Raw genomic sequence first — 26,235 nt, 5'->3', positions numbered from 1 at the left:
ATTACTCATTCCCCCACGAATTCAAATATATAACTTATTTTGGAATCGGACCTCAAATCGATTTCCAAATCCCCAATTTTTGAAAAACTTAGGTTCTACCCAAACACCCAAATTCCCCCATGAAAATCATTGATTTTAAATCATGTTAAAAAATTTATCATTTTTGAACCTGTACCGGGCTCCAGAACCATAATATGGGCCCGATACCACAAGTTTCACATAACATTTCACTTTCAGAAAACCTTTATATTTTTTAGAAAATAATTTCTTTCAAAAATTCATTTCTCGGGCTTGGGACCTCGGAATTCGATTCGGGGCATACGCCCAAGTCCCACCGTTTACCCAAAATATTGACCGAAGTCAAATTAATTCATTTTATAGTCAAAAATTATCATTTTTCACAAATTTTCACATATAGGCTTTCCAGCTACGCGCCCAGAATGCGCACGCAAATCAAGGTGATGCTAAAAGAGGGTTTTAAGGCCTTGAAACGTACAATTCATTTTAAAGTCATCACAACACATTATCTTATTTTTCTCTTTGTATTTGTTTATGCAATCGCAGGATTAAAATTGTATACGATGAAAATCGGAGCTACTCGATTTCATTCTTTGGTCGAGATAGGAATGTCATGTCAAAGATCTAGGACGTCGAGTCATCCCTAGGTCGACCTCGATGACGGACAGAAAGAGGCAGACTTCGAGGAACGCCGACCTAGCTTGATAACGGAAAAGGCGAGATATCTGCGATTCGTCGAGAATCGTGACATGAATCTCAGAACAGATCAATCTACAGTGGTTAATTAGATGTTAATATGATTTCCTACTATAATTAGAAGTGTACATTATTTGGGACTCTCCTATTATATAAAGAGGGATCTCATTCATTTGTAAGCATCATTGTTCACTAATAATAATACACACATCTACTGCTCTTATATCTTGCTTACCGTTCATTACTGTTCGTCATTGTTGTTTCATTTCTTTACTGTTATTACTATTGCTCTATTTCGAGACCGTCTTAGATCGAAGTCGAGATTCCACTCGCATACTAGTTTGATCTATCCAATCTCCTAATTTATCTATTTAATTCCTTGTTTATCAATTGGCATTAAATTGAATCACATATCCTTAAAACCACAATATAAGTTTAATTGTTACTCGAATTTTAGGATAACCAAAAATAGTTTTACCAGGTAATTAAGCTGATTAACACAAGATTATAGATATATAAATTGCAGGCTTGCAACAGTAACTATTGTAAGAGGTTTCGCTGATAGAGCATGTAATAATATTCTTTCTCTGTGTTTCATTTTATATGATACTGGTATTATTTATTACTCCCTCCGGTCCAAAATAAGTGATTTTTTAGTTGTCTTCATACAGATTAAGAAATTCACCTTTTAACATTAATTACCAGTGAAATTGACCATATTAACATTTACTATCTCTTCACATAAATACTCCTAACACATACTCCAATACTATTTACTCCAAGGGCAATGTAGGAAAAAAATAATTAATTCATTCTTGAAATATGGAAAAATCACTTATTTTGGACCACAAAAAAAGGTCAAAGAATCACTTATTTTGGACCGGAGGGAGTAATGCGTTTAAAAGAGAATGACACATTTCTAATTTGATTGTAATTTAATTTTAAAGTTCTTATTTTACACAAATCATGCTTACTCATACAAATTTCATTGCATATTTATAATCACAAGTTCTAAAACTATTTTTATCTCCAAATTTCTTTTTCTCATTTTATTTCTTCCCCCAAAGAGACAAAATAGAGCCTAAAAAGAAGAAGAATGAAATTACCATTCTTGCATCCCATCACAAAAAGGACATGACAATGTCAGAGACAGCTGGGCAGAATGACTTTTCTCAAGTTAACTCTTTGCATAAAAATATTTTAAAAAATTATTACTCCACTATTATCTTATCTCAAAAAACAAATACAACTAAAATATTATTTTTCAATCCAATTCTCCCAACGGAAACCAAACAAATTCTTCCAAAATCATATTTAATACATTCGTATTTCAAAATATAAAAAGAAATTAATCAAATGCCACTTAGCCGAAGTTTTTTTTTTCTTTTTTCCCGACAACGACTGGTAAGTTTGACAAGTTATCGTCTCTATTAATATCCTTTGTCGTAGGGCTGGACATATATCGGGTAAAATTGATAGTCCAAATCGAAAAAGATTTATTGAATTATCGGTATTGAATTATTGGGTTAAAAGTTCGGTAACGATTAAATGTTATTTTACTATTGAGTTATCAGTTCGGGTTTCGAGTTGCCAAATTTTATTAACGGTTTAATCGATAATCCAATAAACTTTATAAAATTACAATTTTATCCTTCAATATATAATTTTAGTTCTTCCAATTCTCTATCTACTGCTGTAACACTCCCAAATTTGTCATTCAACACATAGAGAAACAATGATATAAGGTTTATTATATTCTTTGAGAGGGTTACAATAGTCGAGAAAGTTTATCATATTCTTTATACAGTACACATTATCCTTCATTGCTTCTTCCCTCTAGAATCTAGATTGAATTATCTTATCGGATAAACCAATAACGATCGATAATCGATAATCTATATTTTATCTGTTCGGTTATCGATTTAACATATTTATAAACCGATAACCGATAATCGATATGCTAAACTGATAACAATCACAACCGAACCGAACCGATCGATGTTCACCCTTGAAATTAAATTACTAACTGCAAAAGTAGAAAAAAAATATTAAAAAAGGAAAAAAGAAAACATCTTAGACGTCAAGTATGACACAAGTTCCCTTTTAAATGGGGAATAGAGTTGTTGCCATTTTCCTCCCACCTAGTTAATGCACTCAATTATTTAAATATATCAAAAAGAACATGAGAAGAAGACGGCTATACCATAGCTAAAAAGTGTCAAACTTCCTAGTTTAGTTAATTTTTCTATTAAAAATAGTAATATTGGACTTCTAGTTTTTTCACACCTAGGTGTTTTTATTTAAGAGAAAAAAAAAAACTTTTAAAACTGAATACTTAAGTCTTACATTAAAAAAATACCTGAGACTTGTGGAAAGCGCGTAAGTGAAAAGCCAGACGACATTCAAAGTCGTTATTCAAACTTCAACTCCTTACGTTTTTTAATTCTACACTTCACCATACAAAACTCATAAACCAAGACCCAAATCACCCTCATTTTTATTTCCTTCTTTTTTTTCCTTTAACTTTGCCTCTCCTTACAAATTGTTCCTCATTTTCCTCTTTCATTCAGCTTCCAGATTTCTAACCCAACTCATTTTTTTTGGATTCTTGAGGATTTTTCATTCAGGCAAAAACTAAAAAATTTAGTAGTATTAGTGATGGGGACAAAGTTCATTCTTTTCATTTTGTTGTTTATATTCTTGTTTTCCTCTGGTTTTGTTGCCTGTGGAGGATTTTACAGCTTCAGAAATCTAAATTCTAGTGTTTCGGGTATTGAATTCCCTAACCATCCAAGCTTTAATGCTGTTTCTTCTTCAGCTGACTCAGATTGCAACTATGGAGTTTCTCAAAAATCAAAAACCCATTCAATAGCTCAAGAAGTAGATGGTGTTGATGTAAAAAATGGAGAAAATGAAGAAGTTTCCATTTTTGGAAACCAGAAAAAAGAAGCTGTAAAGTTTCAGTTAAGGCACAGATCAGCTGGTAAAAAAATTGAGGCTAAGGATTCAGTCTTTGAGTCAAGAGCAAGGGATTTAAGCAGAATTCAGACACTCCATACAAGAATTGTTGAGAAGAAAAATCAGAATTACAATTCAAGACTTGCAAAAAGTAATGAAAAACATGTGGACAAACATAAGCCTGTGATTGCTCCGGCAGCAGTTTCGCTGGAATCTTATGAACTTTCCGGCAAACTAATGGCGACTTTGGAGTCAGGTGTAAGCCTTGGCTCTGGTGAGTATTTTATGGATGTGTTTGTTGGTACACCACCTAAGCATTTTTCTTTAATTCTTGATACTGGTAGTGATCTTAATTGGATTCAATGTGTTCCTTGTTTTGATTGTTTTGAACAAAATGGACCTCATTATAATCCTCAAGACTCTACTTCATTTAGAAATATAAGTTGTCATGATCCTAGGTGTAAATTTGTTACATCCCCTGATCCTCCTCAGCTTTGTAAATCTGAGAATCAAACTTGTCCTTATTACTATTGGTATGGTGATAGTTCTAATACTACTGGCGATTTCGCGCTTGAAACGTTTACTGTTAACCTCACGACGATGAGTGGGAGTGAATTTAGGGAAGTGGAAAATGTGATGTTTGGTTGTGGTCATTGGAATAGAGGATTATTTCATGGTGCTGCTGGTTTGTTAGGATTAGGGAGAGGGCCGCTTTCGTTTGCTTCTCAGCTTCAATCTTTATATGGTCATTCGTTTTCGTATTGTCTTGTTGATAGGAATAGCAATTCTAGTGTTAGTAGTAAGTTGATTTTTGGTGAAGATAAGGAACTTTTGAAACATCCACAGTTGAATTTTACTTCATTGGTTGGAGGCAAAGAAGTGGAAACATTCTACTATGTGCAGATAAAGTCTGTCATAGTTGGAGGAGAGGTACTGAATATACCCGAGGAGACGTGGAATTTATCGCTAGAAGGTCTTGGTGGTGCAATCATTGATTCAGGTACCACATTGAGTTATTTCGCGGATCCTGCTTATGAGATTATAAAAGAGGCATTTGTCAATAAGGTTAAGGGATATCCCATTGTACAAGACTTTCCTATTTTGAATCCGTGTTACAATGTGTCTGGTGTGAAGAACTTGGAATTTCCCTCGTTTGGGATCGTGTTTGGTGATGGAGCTGTATGGAATTTTCCAGTAGAGAACTACTTTATCAAACTCGAACCAGAGGATATCGTTTGTTTGGCAGTTTTAGGGACTCCTCGATCTGCTTTGTCGATAATTGGAAACTATCAGCAGCAGAATTTTCATATCTTATATGACACCAAAAGGTCCAGACTGGGATATGCACCAACAAGATGTGCTGATGCTTGAAATTTTATGTACAGTATTCTTGGAGTAGAAGGTGGGAAAATTGTGTTCATTATTTCATGAACTTAGAAACAGTTCATATATATTGTAGGTTATACATTATTTTTTCCCCTTAACTGTAGATGATTTTATGTTGTTTGACAGAAACTGGCAACTATGTAAGAAAATTGTAATAGGAGGTTTTCTCACATTATGAAAGTATGAATCATTGCTTTTTAAAGTTCAGTTCATTCTTAATCTTCTATGTACATTGTTTCTAACAATATTTCTAATTGTAGTGTTTTAATCCATGAAAGGGAGCCTCAACGTAATTGGCGTAACAGGAAAGGTTGTTGCCATCCTGGTCACAGGTTCGAGCGGTGGAAACAAACTTTTGTAGAAATGCAGGGTAAGGCTGTACAATAGACCCCGTGGTCCGGCCCTTCCCCGAACCCCGCGCATAGCGGGAGCTTAGTGCATCGGGCCGTTCTTTAGTATTTTAATCCATATGTAGTATGATTTGAAATCAAGAAATTTAATTCAACCATGTATTCTGACATTCAATCTCCTCAACCATATAGAGTGAATAATCATGTGAAACACATCATATCTCTTTGGTGGATCATTTATGACAAAATGCCTTTGCACTTGTCTCACTCCCTCTACCATTTTTTCATATCTTTCCTCAGAAATTCCTAGTAAAATATTTTTCAAGTTTGGTAATTCACTTACTGAAACTTGTATTGAGAACTTATCCCAATCAAGAACATCACTAAAGGGCAGCACATAATTTTGTGAGATCAAAACTGGTACACAGTTTGCATATATAGCCTCCACAATTCTTGGACTTGCAACTTCATAACCACTTGGACATAGGCAAAATTTGCTACTTTTCATCATTTCATCATAAGATAATTCTGGTGGAATTTTGCTATAAACTCTTATATCTTCATCTTTTTCTTCCCAGTGTCGGAAAAGTATAGGCCGAATTCGACCGTGTGATCGTCCTGCAAAGAACCCTAGGATTGTCTTGTTTGACTTTGGCAATGCTTCAACAAGTCCATTAATGTTTCCTGTGAGGAGATTAATCTCTGGAAGTGGTACATCTTTTCTTGGATTAAAGAACTCAGATGTATTTGCATTGCATAATACTCGTATAGAAGTGAAATACATTTGATGCACGTACCATGTAGCTCGAGGCCCCTACAAATGTACAAAACTATATATAACGTCTCGTCATACCATGTAAAAGAAGTACAGTCATATATACCTCTCTATAATAGTCATTTTTATGATAAAATTTTACTATAACGGCAAGTTTTCTTTGGAACTGATTTTTTGATCATGTTATGTTATATTATATGTCCGGACAAATAACGTTATTATAGAGAGGTTTAACTATATAAACTTTTCAAATTCAATAACGTACTTACCCAATCATGGCTTGAAAGCATAAAATGATCAGCTCCAAGGCTTCTATTCCAGTATGGGTATTTTGTCGATACAGTACGAACATAATCACGAAGAATGCGTTCCAAGACGGCCTTATCGCGAATGATTGGATCGAAAAGGTGTTCGAGGATCATAACAACACTAAAGGGAAGGAAATAGACATGAGCTTTGTCAGGATTAAGAGTTTGAAAATGGTTGTTTGCTTCCATTAGGTTAATGAACATGCCTTCCATTGAGTATATGTTCTTGCAAGGACCATAGTGAAATAGAGGCGGTTCTCCTTCTTTGTACACAAATATCTTGAATAGTTTCTCCATTAGCAAATAACTCCTGCATTACTTGCACAGAAGCTAGAAATTTTGAGTAAACAGGGATGAACATACTGGCTGGAAATGTAAACAGTGAATCCGACTTGTTATTTATGTAAAGATTCCAAAATGAATAGAATACTATGGCCGTGTTTGGTATAACGAAAAATATATTCTGTGGAAAATGTTTTCCAAGAAAATGTTTTCTTGAAAAATAAGTAGTAATCTTATTCATTTTCAGGTGTTTGGTACGCAAATTAAGAAAAATAACTTCTCAAGAGTATTCATAAATAATTTAGATACAATAAACATGAATCCATAAACTTTCGAACCAACAACCTTCCGAACCCACAAATTTCACAAACTTCCGAACCACTAAACTTTCGAAACCGCAAACTTTATAATTTCTAAATCCGTAATCTTCCAAACACATAAACCTCCGAACTCATAACTTTGGAACGTGTAAAATTTCGAACATGTGAAAGATGAAAAAACTAAAACTGAAAATATATAAAAAAATATTTTTTTCCGGGGGAGGGGGGAGGGCTGGGGGCAGGGGCGGTTTGTGCAGAAAAACTAAAATACAAAAATTTGAAATTACAAAAAAAAATGGTGCGGGATAGCTTTTCTAAGAGAGGGGGTGGGGTGGGGGTGGGGTTTGGTGGGTGAGTGTGGGGGTGTGGGGTGGGTTGGTGAGGGTGGGGAATAGGGTGGGAAGGTTGAGAAGGAGTTTTGGAAAATGTTTCCCCTTATCTTGATAAGGAAATATTTTCCTCCAATTGGAGGAAAATGAGTTCATAAGGAAAATGTTTTCTAAAACATTTAAGCCAACCAAACGTGGAAAAATTGGATTCGTACCAAACACACCCTATGTGTTCTGAGCCAACACCTTGGACTCTCATGCTAATAAAGAAATGTCTCTTTGCTGGGCCTTAGGGGTGACAAAATGGTTCAAAGAAAATAGTTAACCACCCATATTATCCATTAAAAATGGGTTGGATAATGAACTACTTTAAAAATGAGTCAATTATGGATAAGAATCACATTATCCATTTAGAAAATGGATAACCAATGGGTAACCAATGGATAACCAATGGGTAACCAATGGATAACCAATGGTTCTAACTTTTACACTTGTTAAGCCTCAAATTGGGAGTTTCTCAAGTTAGGGAGACTAAGAATTCTCTCAAAAGTGATCATATGTAAGAAGTCATGGAAAATATGGTTACCCATATTATTCGCCGGTTAACCCATTTTTTATCCGTATTAAATATGGGTCGGGTCGGGTAATTTACCATTTTTTCATTACCCGTTTTCGACCCGAACCATATCCGACCCGACCTGCTCGTTTGCCACTACTACTGTGCCTATACAACATGTTTATGGCCTGCCCAAAAAAAAAAAACTAGTCTTCGCCCCTTAAATGAGCAAGACTAGTCTTCGCCCCTTAAAACAGAAGGCCTGATCCAAAACAGATGGAGATATAAGCCTTGAAAATTCGTTAAAATAGCACGGTCTAGCCAATTTTCGAACTGGTCATTCAAAAATAGCCAGCGTTTTCCAAGTCATTAAAAAATAACCACTATTTTGCTGCAACAGAGACTGGTCCAGCATAATATACTGGAGTTCGGTGCACCTGTGTATGAACTTCCAGCATATTATGTTGGACCGGTATACTTTGCTAGCTCAAGTATAATATACTGGAGTTTGGAGCACCGTTTCCGTTCAGACTTATCTTTACATGAAAAGTGGCTAAATTTTGATTACTTTTAAAATTATGACTATTTTTGAGTGACCACTTGTAAATCTGGCTATTTTTGAATTTCTCCCTGAAAATTGGGATCATCACACAAATACCCGACTGGATTTACTGTTTACTTTTTCTAGTCAGTATACATAAATTCTATATATATAGAGAGAGAAGTGGGTGAACGACTATTTAGGTTAATTGTTTCTTAAAAACTCTAGGAAATGAAACTTCTACTGAAGTGAAATGCAATAACGCTTTAATTATTACTTTTCTTTCTTACTTTTAACTTCTAATTTTGAATGGAATGGACCCATGAATGGTAAAATTAGAGAAGGTAATAAAGTGCAAGAATTTGATGAACTTGAAACTTTACACCTAAGACGTGTGTAAAATTTTTGTGCTGCTACAAATTTTAGATTATGGTTGTATAGGTCCAAATTTAGTGATCACGGTAACGAATAAGCAAGACAAAGGATGGGGTCGACCATAATATAATGACTGAAGGTCGTTCTCATAAAGGCCGATGCCAGAAGCGGGCAGCCGAGATAAGAAAGTAACAGTAGCATAGGTTCAGAAGGGGACATAAAGAATATTCCTTTAGATATTCTTTATGTTGTACTTTTTAAGGTTTTGGGGAATATCCCTTATAAATAGGAAAAGATAGGGAACAAAAGGGCATCTGCTCTCTTGACTAGAACATATTGTAAAGGGTTGACAGAAGCATATACGAGGAAGTTGTCTTATTCATTGATTTATTCAAGCATATGGTGTTCAATCTTTATCCATAAATCTCAAGATTCCATACCCACCTTGACTTCTCACTTTTCTGTGTTGCTATTAGAGAAAATGGACATCCCAATCATATAATAATTGGATGGTAGATCCTTTCCTGTTACATTCCTTGTCATTATTTACAGTTATTACACATTTATGCTATCATATTTATTGTCAATCATAGCACATTAAATTAGCTATTTAATACTCTTGAGCTCTACTCATTAAACAAGTACTCTATTTTACACAGTCTAGAATTTATTAGGCTCAATTGAGATTCTCCTTTTAACTCATCATTAATTGGTTTAGTAATTATTTGCTCAAACAATTTGGCGCCGTTTGTGAGGAGGTTTTAATTGAAACTATAGTTCCTTCTAGATCATAAAAAAGACAGCCATCTTTTCTTCGTTTGCACAAACTAACGATGGCAGGAAAAAGAGATGCATGGCTGAAAGCGATAGCAGGTGTCACTACCAACATTCTGAACACCATTAACGAAGATGGTTGGGAAGACAACGAGAACGTGACACCAAACGCTACGCCTAGGCGGAGTGCTTCACCTCCCTCTCACGAAAGCATAACAGCTTTACGCGAAAGGGGAGCCTCCATGTCTACAGCTGAAGAAGCACCACTAGCAGTGAAAAAATTACTGGAAAAGTGACTGACAAGCACTCTAAACAATATACTCGACAGACCCGTTCAAAGGAAGAACAGAAACACCGCGCAAGTAGATACCACAACAACCACTAGCAAGCAGCCCATCCCTCAAACAGGTAACACTTACACCACTGTTGATGCAGGTAATGATGCACTCGCAGTCGTTCTAAAGAAAATGGAAGAAATAGAAAACGAAAACAAGGCACTCCATAACCAGATGCGGGAGCATCGAGAAAGGGTCGATAAGATACCGGGCGCCCCAAAAATTTCTACCAAAACAAGACGTTGGTCGGTTCATCGAACAACCGTACAACAAGTAAGTAGCTCCACATGCCATTCCCAAAACCTTCAAAATGCCATTGTACCTGAACATATAGATAGTACTACAAACCCCGAAGATCACATCATCCATTACATCACAGCGGTGAAGGTCAACGACCTTTCGAATGAGCAAGTACCATCAGTGTTACTGAAAAAGTTCGGTGAAACCTTAACGGGTGGATCCTTAACCTGGTATTCACAACTACCAGCGCGGTCAATAGCAACGTTTGAGGAAATGACCGACAAGTTCGTCACCGTCCATGCAGGGGCTAAAAAGGCGGAAGCTAGGGTGAATGACATATTCATCGTTAGGCAATCGTCTAGCGAGGGACTCAGGGACTTCCTCGCCCGATTTAACAGGGTGAGAATGAGCCTACCAAATATATCAGAAGGGATGGCGGTAGCGGCTTTCCAGAAAGGGTTGAGCAGGAACGGGTCGAGAAAAACCAGAAAACTATTAAGTAGGCTCATGAAATACCCTCCCACCACTTGGGAAGAAATCCACAATGCATATTGCGTCGAAGTGAGAGCCGATGAGGACGACCTTAACGGTTTGACCCAACGGCTGATATCAATTCAAACAGAATCAAGGAAATATCATCTTAATGACGGTCGAAGAGATCAGTCAGGCCCTCGTCTCAACCGAGAAATACATCAGCCCTACGTCAGAACAACCGTCCCACCGTCTCCTCGACATACGGAAGGGCCGCCCAGACCGCACACAGGGACTCAGCGAAACGAAAGAGGTATGCCTCCACTCTTATCCGCTCACAATTTTTGTGTTTCCCCTTCAGAAATAGTGTACGCACTAGAGAAGCTTGGCACAAAGGTGAAATGGCCACAAAAGATGAAGTCAGACCCAAATACTCGAAAGTCGAACGTCCTCTGTGAATTTCACCAGGAGCGGGGTCACAAAACCGAGGACTGCATAGCTCTACGGCAAGAGGTAGTAAACATACTAAACCAAGGGCACTTGAGGGAACTGATAAGCGATCGTGGACGAGCCAACTTCGGCCGCAGACGTGAACAACACCAGGGACCTCCAAAACCACCCTCCCCTGCTCGTACCATCCAAATGATCATCAGCGGAGGCGATGAAGCAGCAATCAACCATGTGAAGTCCACCACTAAACATAAACTGAAATGGTCGATCACCCACGAATGATACGACGACCTCGGAGACAGTATTATCTTCGATAAGTCAGATACCGACGGTTTGAATTTCCCTTATTTCGATGCTCTTGTTATTACTTTGCCTATTTCAGATACTGATGTGAAAAGAATAATGGTAGATGCCGGAAGCGTTGCATGTATTATCCACCCTCGAGTCCTGGCACAAATTAGACCCGAAGACAAGATAGTACCGCATTGCATAACACTAACAGGTTTTAACAATGCAGTTGAGCGAACCTCTGGGGAGATAACGTTACCTGTTCTGTCCGGGGGCGTCACCCTATAAACAACATTCCATGTCATGAACCAAGACACAACTTACAACGCCATCATAGGGCGGCCATGGATACACACCATGAGGGCCATCCCGTCAAGCCTCTATCAAGTAATCAAGTTCCATTCTCCATGAGGAATATTCAGTATTTGAGGTGAACAACGCACCGCCCAAGAATGCTATTATATCACCCAGGATTGCACGAACACCCAACAGCTAAAGGGAATAGATGCAGAAGCATAGCAATTACCAAAGCCGGGGACCAAACTCGACATACAAACAGACGTCAGCAGGAACCCCGATATCGTGGAAGCCGCTAGGTCAACGGTAGAAGATCTCGATCCCGTCCAACTGAACAACATCGACAAAAGCAAAAAGGCTTACATTGGACATAAGCTCTCAGAACCAGGTAAATTTCACAAGTTTTTAATTGACAATGCCGATTTGTTCGCCTTCTCCCATGCAGATATACCGGGTATCTTAAAAGATGTTGCCACACACAAGCTGAATGTCGACCCACTCTATCCACCAGTGCGGCAAATAAGAAGAAAATTCAACACCGCAATCAACGAGGCCGTCAGTGATGATGTGGATAAGCTTTTCACCAAAGGTTCCATCCGGGAATCAAAACAATCCCCAATGGGTCGCCAATGTGGTCATGGTAAAAAAGAAAAATAGGAAATGGCGGATGTGCATAGATTTCACAGACCTAAACAAGGCATGCCCGAAAGACTCCTTTCCATTGCCTCACATTGACCAGCTCATCGACACAACGACATGGCACAAATTGCTAAGCTTCTTGGACGCCTACTCCGGTTACAACCAAATCCTCATGGAAGAGTAGGACCAAGAGAAAACTACTTTCATTACCCATCAGGGAACGTACTACTATAGAGTCATGTCATTTGGGTTGAAGAATGCAGCGACAACGTACCAAAGGTTGGTCACCAAGATGTTCAAATATCAACTCGACAAGACAATAGAAGTTTACATCAACGACATGTTGGTCAAATCAAAAAGTAAAGAAGACCACATCAATCACCTGAAAGAAGCCTTCGGTATATTGAGGTGGTACGACATGAAACTAAACCCCGAAAAATATGCCTTCGGCGTAACCTTGGGCAAATTTCTTGATTTTTTGGTATCACAAAAAGGCATCGAAGTCAATCCAGATCAAATCAAAGCCATTGAAGGGATACCTGAAGTGTTAACCAGCAAGAAACAGGTGCAAAAACTGACTGGCCGTATAGCCGCCCTGTCGAGATTCATCCTGCGGTCAACCGACAGATGCCACAAATTTTTTTATATGCTGAAAAAAGACAACGGGCTCCAGTGGAATTCAGAATGCATCGATGCCTTAAGAGAACTAAATGCATACTTGTCCTTACCCCCACTACTTGCCAAAGCAGAGCCTAGCGAACGCCTCCTAATATATTTGGTCATCTCAAAAGTCGCGATAAGTGCGGTGCTGGTCCACGAAAACAAAGGTATGCAATCTCCAATTTATTATATTAGCAAAACCATGGTCGACGCCGAAATGAGGTACCCCCACCTCAAGAAGTTGGCTTTAGCATTGGTTATAGCTTCACGAAAGCTTAGACCCTATTTTCAGTGCCATCTCATATCGGTGGTGACGACCTTTCTCCTGCGGAGCATCCTACATAAACCTGAATTGTCGGGAAGACTGGCTAAGTGGACCATAGAAATGAGAGAGCATGATATAACATATCAGCCGCGAACAACGATAAAATCGCAGGTACTCGCCAACTTCATCGCCGATTTCAGTGCCAAAATAATGCCCAAGGTCGAGTAGGAAAATTCTCTTACCTCTCCTGGGCAACCCGACTTCTGGTTCCTTTACACCGACGGAGCATCCAACGTATTGGGGTCTAGACTGGGACTCGTACTCGAAGTACCAACAAGGGAAGTTATCCGCCAGTCTATACGGTGCCCCGATAGGACTAACAATGAGGCCGAGTATGAGGCCATAATTGTAGGATTAAAGCTATCTCTCAAATATGGAGCACAACGAGTCATCCTCAGATGCAACTCACAACTCGTCGTCAACCAAGTTACAAGGACTTTTCAAATCAAAGAGTAAAGGCTACAAAAGTACCAGGCAGAAATTCACAAACTACTGCCAGAATTCGATGAATGTCGACTTGACCAGATACCTCAAGCTCAAAACATTGAGGCAGTTGGCCTCGCCAAACTAGCAGCAACCACCAAAATATCAGTAAAGAAAATGTGGTCACCCTCCTCCACTCGTCAATAGACCAACTCGAGGTACATTCCATAAATTTGACTTGGGACTGGCGCAACCGCATCATGACATATTTGCAGGAGGGAGTACTTCCACAAGACAAAAAGGAAGCCAAAAAGTTTAGAATGCAGGCGGCCAGGTACAATATCATAAATCAAGACCTGTACAAGAGAACATTCGGGGGGCTTTGGCGAAATTCCTAGGGCCGAATAAAACAAGGCACGTGCTCGAAGAAGTACACAAAGGTCATTGTGGTGCCCATACAGGCAACCGAGCCCTCGTTAGATGCCTCGTACGGGCAGGATATTACTTGCCCACTATGAAAAAGGAGGCCACAGATTATGTTAAGAAATGCAAATAGTGCCAAAAGCACACACCTATGATACATCAAGCGGAGAACACCTCCACTCTGTCACTTCGCCATGCTGTTCATCAAATGGGGAATGGACATCATTGGACCCCTCCCAGCGAGGTGAGCTAAGATACGTTTTCTTTTGATTTTAACTTACTACTTTTCCAAATAGGTGGAAGCGGGTGCATTCACCCAAATACGCAAACAGGAAGTCATCACATTTATATGGAGGAACATCATATATCGTTTCGGCATCCCTAAAGAAATTAGCTGTGACAATGGACCCCAATTCACTGGGAAAAAGACCACCGAGTTCTTCGAAAAATGGCGCTTCAAGCGAATACTCTCCACGCCATATCATCCCGCCAGCAAAGGTCAAGCCGAATCCTCCAACAAAACAATATTGAACATCTTAAAGAAAAAGCTCGAGGATGCCAAAGGTTTATGGCCGGAATTTCTATCAGAGGTACTATGGGCCTACTGCACCACGCCAAGAATAAGCACAGGCAAAACGTCATATTCACTGGTCTACGGGACCGATGCCATGATACCCGTTGAGGCTCGGGATCCCAGCCTAAGATACTCCAATGAAAGCGGACAAGATAATAACGAGAACAGGAAACAAGACCTCGACGAGGTAGAAGAATGAAGAGACATGGCCTACATAAGAATGGTAGCCCAAAAATAACAAACAGCAAAGTACTATAACAAAAATGCCAAAATACGACCGCTCAAAGTTGGAGACTATGTTCTCAAAGCCAAAACACAAACAAGCAAAGACCCAAAAGAAGGCAAACTAGGAACCAACTGGGATGGGCCATACAACATCACGGCAGCAGCAAGCTAATGAGCGTTCCAACTAGAAACAATGGAAGGAAAACTACTACAAAACAATTGGAATGTTGCCCACCTCAAATACTTCAACTTCTGAAAAAGTATGCCCCTCAAGTCGTACTTTTTTTCGCTCACTCGGGTTTTGTCCCAATTGAGTTTTCTCGGGGAGGTTTTTAACGAGGCGACAAAGGGGACGTCTTGAAGTTCAAGTATGATTCATCACCCTGCCTGCCGACTGCGTCTCTAGGCCGAACGATGAATGGACTAGATACATGGAAACTTCTCCAATATATGTATGAAACGGACATGTATACCACTCTCCAGCGAATGAAATAAAGCAGCATTTTGTACTCTTCACCAAGATATTCTCCAATGAATGAAATAAAGCAACATTTTACTCTCCATCAAATCTCTTTATTCGCATCTAAAATTCGACCTCGCTCGAATTACTTAACATTCGATCTCGCTCGAATCACTTTAACATTCGACCTCGCTCGAATCACTTAACATTCAACCTCGCTCGAATCACTCAACACTCGACCTTGCTCGAATTACTTAAATATCTACGATCGACTACGCCAAAACATTACACACAAGCGACCAGAAAGCCAGGGACTTTCCCTCGCAGCAAACAAAAATAACAATTCGGAGATACACAGCAAAAAGGTAATTATTCCATTACAACTGTTATATTACAAAACATTTTACAAAGGGCTCGAAGACGCCCTCATAAAAATAGCAAAGCAAAACAAAAATAAATACAACGGCCTTACGCCGCATCATCCCCCGCTACATACTCCTCGTTATACCGAGAATCGAAGGCGTGCCTATCCGCATCATCATTGGCATCGTCCCTGCCAGGTGTACCGGGATCATAACCATAGGCTTCACAGGTTGCACATGATTTAACACGAACACCCTCGAGATCTGCCTCAGAAACTCTCCCGCTGGCCTTCATGGACTTGTACACATCAAGCTGAGCCTCGGCATGAACCCACATCTCATACAAACCCCACAGCACGACGGGATCAACAAAAGTATGAGACGGGGACGGCTGCGACTGCCATCACACTTCCTCTCCCTTCAAAGCAACAACTTGTTCATTCAATTCGGACAACTCCGCCTCCAGACCTTGGATCCGCTCTTCTAACCTCGCTACCTTGAGCGCCGACGTCTCCACCTCATTATCCCAGTCAGACCTACAAACACGGAAGGTATCATCTAGGGCTGCTACTTCAGATATGGAGGCCACCCTGCCTTTTTCGGCACGAGCCAATTCATCGACTTTGATGCTCAACTCGCCCCTCAGATCAACAGCCTCTGCTTCCTTTAGCCCAAGCTCAATAGTTAAAGAATCCACCCACACCTGAAGATCGACGTTCTCAACCATCACCCCCTTGCTCACCTCGAGCTCATCATCTTTGGCCTTAAGAGCCGCCTCAAGTTCACCGCATCGACCTATGGCCTTCATCAGCTCATCATCCCGCTCCTTCAGCTCTTCAACCTTCTGCGCCAACTCTTCCTCTTTCTGTTTAAGCCCATCACGAAATAGCTGAAAATCGCTATCTTGAGTGAAGACATCGGCCAACGCACAGTGCTTGGTGCGGTACTTTTTGTACTTGGAGGTCACCTTCTTAAAAACGGTCGTCCTCCGCCCATCCCTCTGGTCGTGCTCGATCTCCATAATGAGAATCTGACATGCAGAGGAAAGAAAGTCAGCATAAGCAGATTACGCATGGGAAACAAATCCTAATAGGAAAAAAAACTTACCCACAAAGCCATGCCAAAAATACTCTGCAATAGCTCTGCATCACTCATCACCTAAAGCACCATGTTCTCAGAAGCGGAGCACAAGGGGGTGAAGGATGACACTGCCTGCTCAGAGTTCGCCAAAAGATCGTAACACACGGGAATTACGTGTCTGTTAGGACCCTCTGTGCTCACTTACACGTGGGTATTTCTCTCCAAAAAGGCACGCACCTCTTCGGGATCAATGTCTGAGCCTGAACTATTGTCCTCTGCGAGCACCGCCCCATCTCATCCGACCGCCGATGATGCGCCACCTTCAGCAGCCCCTATAGGTTCCCCACCTTGGTATATCCCCTCGGCCCTAGGGGACCTCCCCACCATAATATCATCTGCCATAAAAACGGCCCCTACGTCTAGCATAGGCGAGAACGCCGCTCTCGAAGCAACGACCTTTTTCTTTTCAACGCTGGTTGCGACAGTCTTCCCGAGCTCCATCCTCCTCCTCTTTCTCGACGACGACTTCTCCCCGTTAGAGGACTCATCTACAAGGTGGTAGACATGCCAGGAAGAGATCTAATCCCGTATAGCGATATCCCGAGGAGGGGGGTCCCTTGTTGACAAAGTTTGAGTACGACCTCCGCGGGCGGACTCAGCCAAAGTAAATGGCATCCCTGCTGATGCAATGGCCTGGTGAAATGCCGGCAATGGAGATTTCTTTTTGGAAGCCCGTCGACCTGTCACCACAAAGAGGTCGTATCAATAAATGACGGCAAACAGGAGAAGGCCGAAACAAAAGTAACACTTACTAGACGGGACCTTTGGTCCAAAGTTTGTAAAAAACCGCCCAATCTCGTATTCCCACCATGTGAGGTAACACGCGAGCCAACCAGTTCTCAATGCCGGCGACGGGAAAGGGTACACGCCTCTTAGCTAAAGAAAAAAAAACAACATAGAGAAATCACAAATGAATAAAAATAAAAAGGGATGGAAGAAGATAACAAATGTATGTCATCAACACCTACGATTATGATTCCACTGCTCAGGAAATCCAGCAGGGTCCGACACCAAGTGCTCGGTTTTGATAAAAAAGTACTTGTGCCAAAACTTCTGGTTCGTTCTATCGTCCATTCCAACTATCAGCTCCCTGGTCCCGCGATGTCGCAGGTGTATCATGGTGCCTCTGTAAAAACTTGGTGAAAACAAATGTAATAGGTGGTGGATGTCGACCTCACAACCAGCCAACTCCGCGTACATTGTCAGCATCATAAAATCTTTATACAAATACAGAGACAATTGTATCGGGCAGACATTGTAAAATCGGCAGAATTCCTCCGCCAGCGGAAGAAGAGGGAGAGTATAACCAATTAAGAAAGGATAAACATAAAAAGTACAGTACCCAAGTCTATGGACCTCCATGATGTCGCCCGCAGCTGGAACCATCTCGACGTGAGAAGGAATATGGTATGTAGAACGGAGTTCAGCTATATGAGACAGCCCGATTTCGGAGATCACCGGATCGGGAGCAGGAGTAGGTTCCTTGTGGAAAACGCTTCTGGACAAGGGATTTCTAGGAAGTATCTCCTTTACATTAGGAAAACTCCCACCCTCTTTAGCCACGAAATCCTCACCACCTGAAGGAGGAGCCACCGATAACGGAGTGGCATCGGAAACTTCGTTATGAATGCGAAAGGTTTGTGACATCTCGATGAATAAAGGTGTGTTATTAAACCTAAAGGAAGAGGTGATGACTAGGTAAGAAGAAGAAACGGAATCGTAAAAACAAAGCTGATAACAGGAATTGGTAAAGAGGATCGAAGGAAAATAACGTTCATGCAAGGAGGGGAATGGTGGAAACTTCTGAAAAATGAAACCCTCATCTATTAATAGGGCTGTATGGCACGAGAATCGAAGCAAAGGATTGTCAATGACACTAAAACCAAAGCGACAAGCACGAAAGACGCGTAATGATGACACGCGTGGCAGTGACGTCACATCATGGTAACCATACCAATCACGACTCCACTGGTTGTGTCGTTCTCTCGATCTTGGTCGACCCGACATGATTCAATAGCCAAATTCTCCCGCAACGAAAATGAATGATGTCCGCTTATCGAGGACATGCACGGCTACGACCTCAAAAAGCGGAGGGACTAACTGTATAGGTCCAAATTTGGTGACCACAGTAACGAATAAGCAAGACAAAGGACGGGGTCGACCATGATATAATGACTGAAGGTCGTTCTCATAAAGGCCGATGCCAGAAGCAGGCAGCCGAGATAAAAAAGTAACAGTAGCATAGGTTCAGAAGTGGACATAAAGAATATTCCTGTGGATATTCTTTATGTTGTGTTTTTTAGGGTTTTTGGGGAATATCCCTCATAAATAGGAAAAGATAGGGAACAAAAGGGCATATGCTCTCTTGACTAGAACATATTGTAAAAGGTTGACAGAAGCATATACGAGGAAGTTGTCTTATTCATTGATTTATTCAAGCATATGTTCTTCAATCTTTATCCATAAATCTCAAGATTCCATACCCACATTGACTTCTCACTTTTCTGCATCGCCATCAGAGAAAAGGAACATCCCAATCATATAATAATTGGGTGGTAGATCATTTCCTATTACATTCCTTATCATTATTTATAGTTATTACACATTTATGCTATCATATTTATTGTCAATCATAGCACATTAAATTCGCTATTTAATGCTCTTGAGCTCTACTTGTTAAACAAGTGCTCTATTTTACTCGGTCTAGAATTTATTAGGTTCAACTTAGATTCGCCCTTTAACTCATCATTAATTGATTTAGTAATTATTTGCTCAAACGGTAGTGGTGATATACTAATTTCCTACAAGGTAATCTTCTCTTAGGTTTAAAAATAGCTATAAGGTAAAACTGCGGAAGTAAAGCGAGAACAGAAAATAAAATATTAAACCATTTTCTTAATCCTAGATCCCGGGCTATTTAAACTTTAAACAGAAATAGTGGTATTAAAGTTAAGGACTAAGCCAATTTTGTAATTGATCTTTTTTAGTGGAAGTACCAAGATGTATACACCTAGATTCGAGCTAGTTGGACTGTCGGAGAGTACGTTTGTTTGCATAAGGTTAGACAAGAACCTAGTTTTCGGATGTTCAATCTCTGTCTTTGGATTATTGGAAATGTCACCACTCTTTTCGAAAATTCTTGATCATTGTGGTCGAGAGGTCAAGGGGCATCGAACTTTTGAATTCAGCTAAGTTTTATTATTGACTTTTATTTGTCCATTATATTAAAAATATATTTTTATTTTTAATTATACCTTTTAGCAAATTAAGAGAAAAAAAATCTTTTTTCTTGTTTTACCCTTATCATAATTAACTACTCATTCACCAAATCATTACACCAGACTTTTTGAAATGCTTTCATTGTTATGGATTAAATTGTAAAATACATTTTGCTAAGTGGAGTGCAAAGTCAAAAGTAAACCATTAAAAATGAATAGAGGGAGTACTTTTAAGTCCTCATGGACAGATCAAGGATTTAAATTTAATGGGTTCGCTTTTAAGATTTTTAGCGTTGAACTCCTTTTACCATTAAAATTATGAGTTCAAATCTAATACTTGTTAAAATTTTAGCCGTTTTTATATATAAATTCATACTTCATGTCCGAACTCCAAAGTTATGAGTTCAATTAAACCCATAGCCGAGAGGCTACATCCGCCCTACCAGTCCTTAGTTCCCCATAAGGAGCACTAAAACCAAGTTTTACTCTAGATTTCAGGCTTCAACCATGCCAGGCATATTTAATATCACAAGATTTAAAAGGTTTTTTTGGTATGCTATATACATCTTGGTTAAACAAGCTCAATTAAATTAAGACACATAAAACACATGGAATGGATAGTGTGTGTATATATATATATATATGCGTACCTGTGAAAGGCATGGGGGTTCCTGTAAATATTCCCCTGAGGAACATAATCTGCATCTTCATATGGGGACTCATTGGTGCCATTGATGAGAAGGGTTTCTCTTATTAAAGCTCTGGCACTAGAAAGACCTGCTTCTATCTTTTCCATATTCTCATCTTTCTTCTTCTTCTCTCTTCTCAACATTGTTTCTGTTTTCAAGTCCTTTATCAGATTCGCCACTGCTCTTTGCATTTTTGCATTCTATTTCACACACACACAAAAAAAAAGTGTTCAGATGAGAATTAGGTTATTACTTGGAACAATCCCATAACACCAACAAACAAAATATATTGTTCTAAAAGAAGAAGTATATGTAGAAATTATTATTGTTACTTACGTTGAAAGTAGGGTAGAGAGCTGTTGTAGGGTTAGGAATGGAAGGTGGCAGAGAAGTTGAAAGCCGAGAAAGCAAAGCGAAAGAAGCGTTGTGGTGATTTGTGAGAGACAAGAAAGCTATAGCTGAGGAAGTAATAAAAGCAAGAAAACCAACGCAACATGGATTTGTGCTACAAAACTGTCTCATCTCTCTCAATTTCATGTTGAGTAGTAATCTGTTGTGAAGCTAAGAAACACTACTGTTGAGAGAAATGGTGATTGATAGTATATTATATATATATATATATATATATATATATATATATATATATATATATATATATATATATATTCATATGGAAGTAGTAACATTTATGATTTATTAACAACTGTTAGCTGTTCCATAAAGACCTTTGCAGTTTTCATTCCTCCCAAGAGTGAAGCTAAGGTCAACTGGTCAAGTCTCATTTATGCTAAAGAGCTTAATTATCTTCTACGCGCACAAAGTAAAATATACATTTACTTATAGTGTAATGAGTTTTTACATCGCATGTGTAATTTAATGTTAGCAATCTGTATTACCGTAATATAATTACGAAACAGTAAATTTCTGTAACATAAAACATAAACAAGTAAAACAGAAAGTTAGACAGAAGCTAGAGATTGTCGGAAACCAGAATCAATAAATATATTTCAGAATAAAATCGAGCCCATTGAATGTACAATGTGTCCTTAAGAAAATTATTTCCCTCAAGTACCTAAGGTGCTGCAATATTATCCTCCCAGGATAGAACGATTTAACTCACCAAAGTATTGGTACCAAAAATGCCGGTGAAACAACGAACCACTTGAAGGTTATAAATCACACTGAAATTTTAATTGTGCAGAAGAAGGAGAAGAAGCTTAGAAAATTTGGTAAGGAAAGATTCTGGGCTCAAGGCATATTTATAGCCATTTTCTGGCAAAACAGTCATGGTTGTTGGAACATGCGGGAACGATTCTCGTTTTAAATATTCCGAGAAAAGGATTTAAAATATTCGGGAAAGAAACGGACCGGGTCGCGTTGCGGGTCCTGGGTTATTCCGGACTGACTTTTTGTTTAATTACTTAATTGAAGTCGAGCGAGCGACGAAGAGGACAACGCGAGGCTTACTTTCTTTCCAATCCATTTAATACCAAGAGAAGTGCTTTCTCAATATAAACATACTCACTTTCTTTCCACCGCCAATAAGGGACAGTTACTTTTTCCAAAACAGAAGGAAACTCACTTTCCCTTCACTTTCTTCCCCCATTTCCCATTCACCAAACTTCAATCCTAACATTTAACATGTTTGAAGATAACTACAGCTATTAATAATAAATCAAGGACATTAGGAATGATCAAACGGACTTAATATTTTACACTTGTTCTTTTTTTAATTTGTAGATATGTGCCCTAAAGAACGTTTAAAATTGATCTTTAAGACTTTTAACTCTCTTCTTATTTGTTACTGCTATTAATTAAGATAATATCTTGGGTATTATAGGTACGTACATTGGTAGTTATATGTTGATTTGTTCTCTTTGATGATAGTATTTGGTAATTAATTAATGTGCCTAAAGTTTTCTAAACTAAGAGAAGATTTTTTTTTACGTCAAAGTCATTTTTAAAGAGTTTAAGTTATTTAAATCGTTAGCATAAGGAACTTTACACTATCAGGTCATATTTGTCGATCGTAATTCGTAATAAGTAATTCATCTTATTTTAAATATTATAAATTTTACATTTTAAAAATATTTCTTGTAGATTCTCCTTGAATGACACATGTGATGCTGAATTACTATATCGATTTTCTATATATTCGGAGAAGTGAAGAGGAACCGAAGGTGGTGATTTCAAGGATTTCTTTTCTTTTTTAGCACAAAAAAAAAATTAATTTGCTATGAGAAACATTAGGCTTGGCATATATTACTAGGTGTTTCACACTGAAATCTCAATGTCTTGTACGTAGTTCTAGGTGGCCCACGCTGAAAATAATCGGGCGTTGTATTTGTTTTAAATTAACTCTGACATTTGGAATAGAAAAGTCTATGGATCAGTTTAATTATACAAATTCCAACTTTCCAATAATAAACCATACATGTGATTGTCCATAGGCATTATAATGAGTTTCGCAGCACTAATTATGGTGTAAGCATATGCACATCTATACTTATTTATTTTGTACGGAGATGAGCGTTAATTGTTCTCCCTTTATCACATAAGGGTAGTTACTTGTACAGTTGTACTTAACGATTATTACTTACCATATGATATATACATCTTCGACGAACCAGGTGTTGGATTATTTGGCATAATACAAGATTCACTTAAAATTCATAGTGATACCATTAAATATAATTATTAGTCATAAAGAGAAAACAAAAGTTAAGAGGTAATTTAGTGGTTTACGTAGCTCCTACTCAAAGATGATATACTCAAACCTAAAATTTCCTCCGTTTTCTTCTCCATTTTTTGGGGGGTAATATGTATAAAGTGTAGGTACGTAGTTAACAAGAGCTAATGACTCGCGGTTACTAAGAATTTCTCGCTATGAATAATGACCAACACAATGATTCCATCATGATGAAATTTCAGAGATTACATGTGCCTATAAGCCTTGGTTAAACTCCTCAAACACATCAATGTAGCGTGCGTGTCCAAAATATCTAGGGACATCACAAATTATTACAACTTATTACCTTATACTTCCGCGGTCTAAAAAGTCATAATCCTTCCCAGAAGCTGGCCACGAAAGAATACCTATGCATACCTAGTCAGTAGCTAGGTTGAGATCTCTTTCGTTAATGAATATCAGACAAATCACTAATTAAAAACAGGCATGCACCACCATTTATATCTTCCACAAGTTTTGATTGATGAAATTAAAGAACCAAGTGGTTAAAAATGTAAAAGAAAAATTGGCGCAGAGCCAATTAATGTCCAAATCTCACCGTCCAAGCAAAACTGTCTTAAGGAATAGCACGTTGTAGTTTGTGCACTCCCAAAATATTCCAAGCAGCAACAATTAATACAACAACATTGATATGTTTATTTTCTACTCCAAACACTCGGCATGGAAAGTATATGTTTGGGAAATAAACCCCCTACCAAAATAATATTCACGGTAATAAAAGCGGAATAATAATGTAGCACCGAGATACGGTAATTAACAAGAATAAAAGAGTAACAATAACACCAAGATTTTAACGTGGAAAACCCTTCTGAATAAGGGGAAAAAAACCACGACCCCGAGAGGAGTAACTGATATCACTATAGTAAGAATTTTACACTTTGTAGGCCCGAGTAAAATACTACAAAGACCACTACAACACTCAAAAGAAATAACCCTCTTTCGATATTTCACCTCACTACAATATCACTCACTCTCTATTTTCTTCACAGACTATTTTCTTATACCCTGTCTGTGAAACCTCACTCTTTCTTTCTAGCTCTCAGATATATTTTCTTCTAAGATTGTGATGATAAAAATGAGAGCCGAAGCTCTCATTTTATAGGCAGAATACAGCCTACCTCATTTGACAGCTTCATCTCTGCAGCGTGCCATTTTTGACAGAAAACAAAAACGTGGGCTGCTGCTATTACCAACTTTGACAAAAGTGAGGAAGGAAGAAAATTTCTTCCTTGAAATGTGGGCTGGACCCCACAAATCTCCCCCTCCGGTCTCATTCACCCGAAGGAGGTAACTTCGCAGTTTCTAGTTGGAGTGTATGCGGACAAGTTCTTTGCATAGCTCAAACTTGTCTCTTGGTACCACTTTGGTCAGCATATCCGCAGGATTTTCGCTTGTGTGAATCTTTTTGACCTGTAAAGATTCGTTCGCCACCTGCTCACGAATCCAATGATATCTCACATCTATGTGTTTGGTCCTTGCATGGTACATAGAGTTCTTGCTAAGGTCTATTGCACTTTGACTGTCACAATAGACGACATACTCCTTCTGATGCAATCCAAGCTCTTGAAGGAACCGTTTGAGCCATATCATCTCCTTGCCAGTTTCTGTAGCGGCAATGTACTCTGCTTCAGTTGTTGAAAGTGCAACACACTTCTGCAACTTAGACTGCCATGATATAGCTCCCCCTGAAAATGTAAACAAATATCCAGTAGTTGATTTTCTATTGTCAATGTCACATGCCATATCAGCATCTGTATAGCCTTTCACGATTGGATCAGATCCTCCAAAGCACAAACAATCTCCCGTGGTACCTCTCAGGTACCTGAGTATCCACTTGACTGCTTCCCAATGTTCCTTTCCAGGATTTTCAAGAAACCTGCTGACAACACCAACTGCGTGAGCAATATCAGGTCTAGTGCATACCATTGCATACATTAAGCTTCCGACTGCTGAAGAATAAGGAACTTTAGCCACGTTCCCTTTCTCCTCCACTGTTGTAGGACACATCTTCTTACTCAACTTTAGATGACCAGCAAGAGGTGTGCTGACTGGCTTAGCATTCTTCATGTTGAAGCGTTCTAGTACACGTTCAATGTACTTCTCCTGAGATAGCCACAACTTTCTACTTGTTCTCTCTCGAACTATCTTCATCCCTAGAATTTGTTGTGCAGGGCCCAAGTCCTTCATATCAAATGACTTGGACAGATCTCCTTTCAACTTTGCTATCAACCCCTTGTCTTTTCCTATAATTAACATGTCATCCACATACAACAACAATATAATAAAGTTATTCTCAGAAAATCTTTTAAAGTATACACATGGATCAGAATAGGTCTTTAGGTATGTTTGACTTTTCATGAATGAGTCAAACTTCATGTACCACTGCCTTGGTGCCTGCTTCAATCCATAAAGACTCTTATTCAATTTGCACACCATATGTTTCTTTCCAGCTACTTCAAATCCTTCTGGCTGCTCCATATAAATCTCCTCTTCCAAATCTCCCATGAAGAAATGCAGTTTTCACATCCAACTGCTCCACTTCAAGATCTAGGCTAGCTGCTAAGCTCAAAATTGTTCGAATAGAAGTCATTTTGACAAC

General features: G+C 38.9%; 2 protein-coding genes across 2 annotated transcripts; one reads left to right on the top strand and one right to left on the bottom strand.

The window, feature by feature from the left end:
• The first annotated feature begins 3,156 nt into the window (after positions 1-3,156).
• LOC107825731 (aspartyl protease family protein 2) lies at positions 3,157-5,265 on the top strand. The gene has a single exon (XM_016652639.2). The coding sequence runs from the start codon at positions 3,373-3,375 to the stop codon at positions 5,041-5,043; it is 1,671 nt and encodes a 556-aa protein (XP_016508125.2). The 5' UTR covers positions 3,157-3,372; the 3' UTR covers positions 5,044-5,265.
• Positions 5,266-5,336: 71 nt separating this feature from the next.
• Positions 5,337-21,452, bottom strand: LOC107825730 (putative glycosyltransferase At3g07620). Its single transcript, XM_016652638.2, has 4 exons — positions 21,224-21,452; positions 20,849-21,087; positions 6,453-6,801; positions 5,337-6,222 (listed from the first exon to the last, which is right to left on the bottom strand). Exons 1-4 carry the CDS (start codon positions 21,422-21,424, stop codon positions 5,560-5,562), a joined length of 1,452 nt encoding a protein of 483 aa, XP_016508124.2. The 5' UTR covers positions 21,425-21,452; the 3' UTR covers positions 5,337-5,559.
• Between the last annotated feature and the right edge of the window lie 4,783 nt (positions 21,453-26,235).

The sequence above is a fragment of the Nicotiana tabacum genome, chromosome 10, assembly GCF_000715075.1.
Source record: "Nicotiana tabacum cultivar K326 chromosome 10, ASM71507v2, whole genome shotgun sequence".
NCBI classification, from domain to species: domain Eukaryota; kingdom Viridiplantae; phylum Streptophyta; class Magnoliopsida; order Solanales; family Solanaceae; genus Nicotiana; species Nicotiana tabacum.
This window is presented reverse-complemented; position numbering and strand designations above follow the sequence as displayed.

What these genes read in the sequence shown, in the direction of transcription:
- LOC107825731 (XM_016652639.2), top strand. Translation starts at nt 3,373, where the DNA reads ATGGGGACAAAGTTCATTCTTTTCATTTTGTTGTTTATATTCTTGTTT.
- LOC107825730 (XM_016652638.2), bottom strand. Translation starts at nt 21,424, where the DNA reads ATGAAATTGAGAGAGATGAGACAGTTTTGTAGCACAAATCCATGTTGC. An exon ending in CTCTCTACCCTACTTTCAAC is followed by an intron (nt 21,088 to 21,223) that starts GTAAGTAACAAT and finishes TGTGTGAAATAG; the next exon opens with AATGCAAAAATGCAAAGAGC. An exon ending in TGCTTTCAAGCCATGATTGG is followed by an intron (nt 6,223 to 6,452) that starts GTAAGTACGTTA and finishes GTACATTTGTAG; the next exon opens with GGGCCTCGAGCTACATGGTA.